At 39.2% G+C, this 1,847-nt stretch overlaps 1 protein-coding gene across 1 annotated transcript in view; it reads right to left on the bottom strand.

Annotated features, from left to right (window-relative positions):
• Positions 1 to 695: 695 nt before the first annotated feature.
• Positions 696 to 1,847, bottom strand: part of LOC104628869 (AT-rich interactive domain-containing protein 2-like) — a gene marked incomplete at both ends in the record, with an annotated part of 23,920 nt that continues 22,768 nt past the window's right edge. The window contains 1 exon segment of the mRNA XM_010297585.1: positions 696 to 1,847. This exon segment is cut by the window's right edge and continues 30 nt beyond it. Coding sequence (XP_010295887.1) covers positions 696 to 1,847 — 1,152 coding nt within the window.

Genomic DNA, 1,847 nt, shown 5'->3' with positions numbered 1-1,847 from the left:
CAGCCATACCTCATTTCTAGTAAAGGGTTAGGGAGTAACCACTTTCAAATGGTTAAAAAAAAAAAAATTGATCGAGGGGAAAAAAAAGCCCTCTCCAAAGTTTGTTGAACAGAAAAAACACCAAACAATGCATATTGTATCGATAAAAAAAACATTACAAGTATTTCGCATCAAACATAAATATCTAAAAAAATTTACAAAACAATACTTTCTCCTGACTGTAGCAAACACCTAAAGCAAACCTTTCAAGATGACCTTTAAATGCAAGAACTTCCAACTCATTTTAGCAATCCAGCAGAAGTTGCGGTGATTAATTTGCAAAAAAAGACATATTCACCTCTTCATAAGCAATAAGAACCAAGAATAAAATGCAGAACAATTTTGACATTTTTACAAGACTATACAACAAATCATCATTGCTTTCAGAATAGTTAATCCTTTAAGGAAGAGCAGTTCTTTCCTTACTGTGTATTATCAAGCTACAAACTATTTTAAATTCCACTACTGTTATTGACATTGAAGCAGTATGCAAAATGTTAGAACTTTAGTCCGTGAAAGAACAGAAACCATAATTTTCTGAATATCTGTTGCAGAGTATTTAAAATATTGACCGAGTTTACATTTTCACCCCATTATTTCACAGCACTAGTAAGAATCACAGTTGTAATAAACATAAAAAGAACACCACAACATACCTGTGTGACCATGCTTTGTATATACGTGGTTGGATGCTGCTGCTTTTGTTGAACAGCACTTTCTATTGCTACTTTCGCTACAGTGCTTGGATCCGCTCCAGCTGGCACAGCAACCATAGTTGCACTGCAACCAGCATTGTTGGGGTCACTGATTGTAACAATTCTAACTCCTACTTTATTTGGAATTCCTGGAACAGTTTCCCTGTCATTATCCTCTGCTGGCCTCTTTACAGTTTTGCATTCTGCTGTGCCATTAGTAGACCGAACTTCGGATGACAGGGTAGACTGGGACACTCTAGGTCCTGAGTGTGGAACTGCTATGATTTGATGCCCCTGTATAACAGAGGCTGTAGATTGTGGTGAGACAACTACACTTGGGCGTTGCTGAGGCACATCTGAATTCAAACTTGAAGCTAGAGGTCCATTAGGTAAATCAGTGTTGGTACCACTAAGTTGCTGGGTTAACAGTTTTGCAGCCTCCTGTGTACCGCTTACAACAGGTGAACTACTCAAAGTTAATACAGGCCCATTAGAAATTCTTTCCCCTTGATCACCTTTGGCAGTATCTTGCTGCGTGGCATCCAAATTCCCTTGTTGTTCCACTGAAGATATCTCACCATTTCCTACATGATTGGAAGTTTTGTGATTTGGAATGTTTTTGCTCAAATGAGAACCATCTCCGTTATCAAAATCACAGATTCCATTAACTAGGGGCTTCTTCAAATCATTTTTAATTTCCTGTGTGTCCATTTGTTCAAAGTTCTGCTTTCCAGGAGCTCCGTTCTCACCCATTTCTAATGATGGCCCATTACTGACTTGTGAGCACTGATTGGCCTCATTCTGAGTTTTCCCTGAGTTAGAAGGAGGTAGACTGGAGTCACTATACTTTCTCCCATTTAAAAGACTTCCCACCTGCATTTCATTTTCTTTTGCATCCCCATTGCTGGTGTTTGCAGCTCCTCTTCGGCAGGAAGGATTCTCCATAACTTCAATTTTACGTTCATGAATGTGTAAACCTGTTGCTTCCTTTGCTTCTTCCTCCTTTTGGCAAATTATTTTATCACCTTTGAATGGGGGAGCAGCAGTACATGGTGATTGTCCAGCTGAAGGTGCTTGAGTAGCTGGAAGTGTTTGCACCTGTAGTCCAACTCC

The sequence above is a fragment of the Phaethon lepturus genome, unplaced genomic scaffold (genome assembly GCF_000687285.1).
Source record: "Phaethon lepturus isolate BGI_N335 unplaced genomic scaffold, ASM68728v1 scaffold3442, whole genome shotgun sequence".
Taxonomy (NCBI): domain Eukaryota; kingdom Metazoa; phylum Chordata; class Aves; order Phaethontiformes; family Phaethontidae; genus Phaethon; species Phaethon lepturus.
This window is presented reverse-complemented; position numbering and strand designations above follow the sequence as displayed.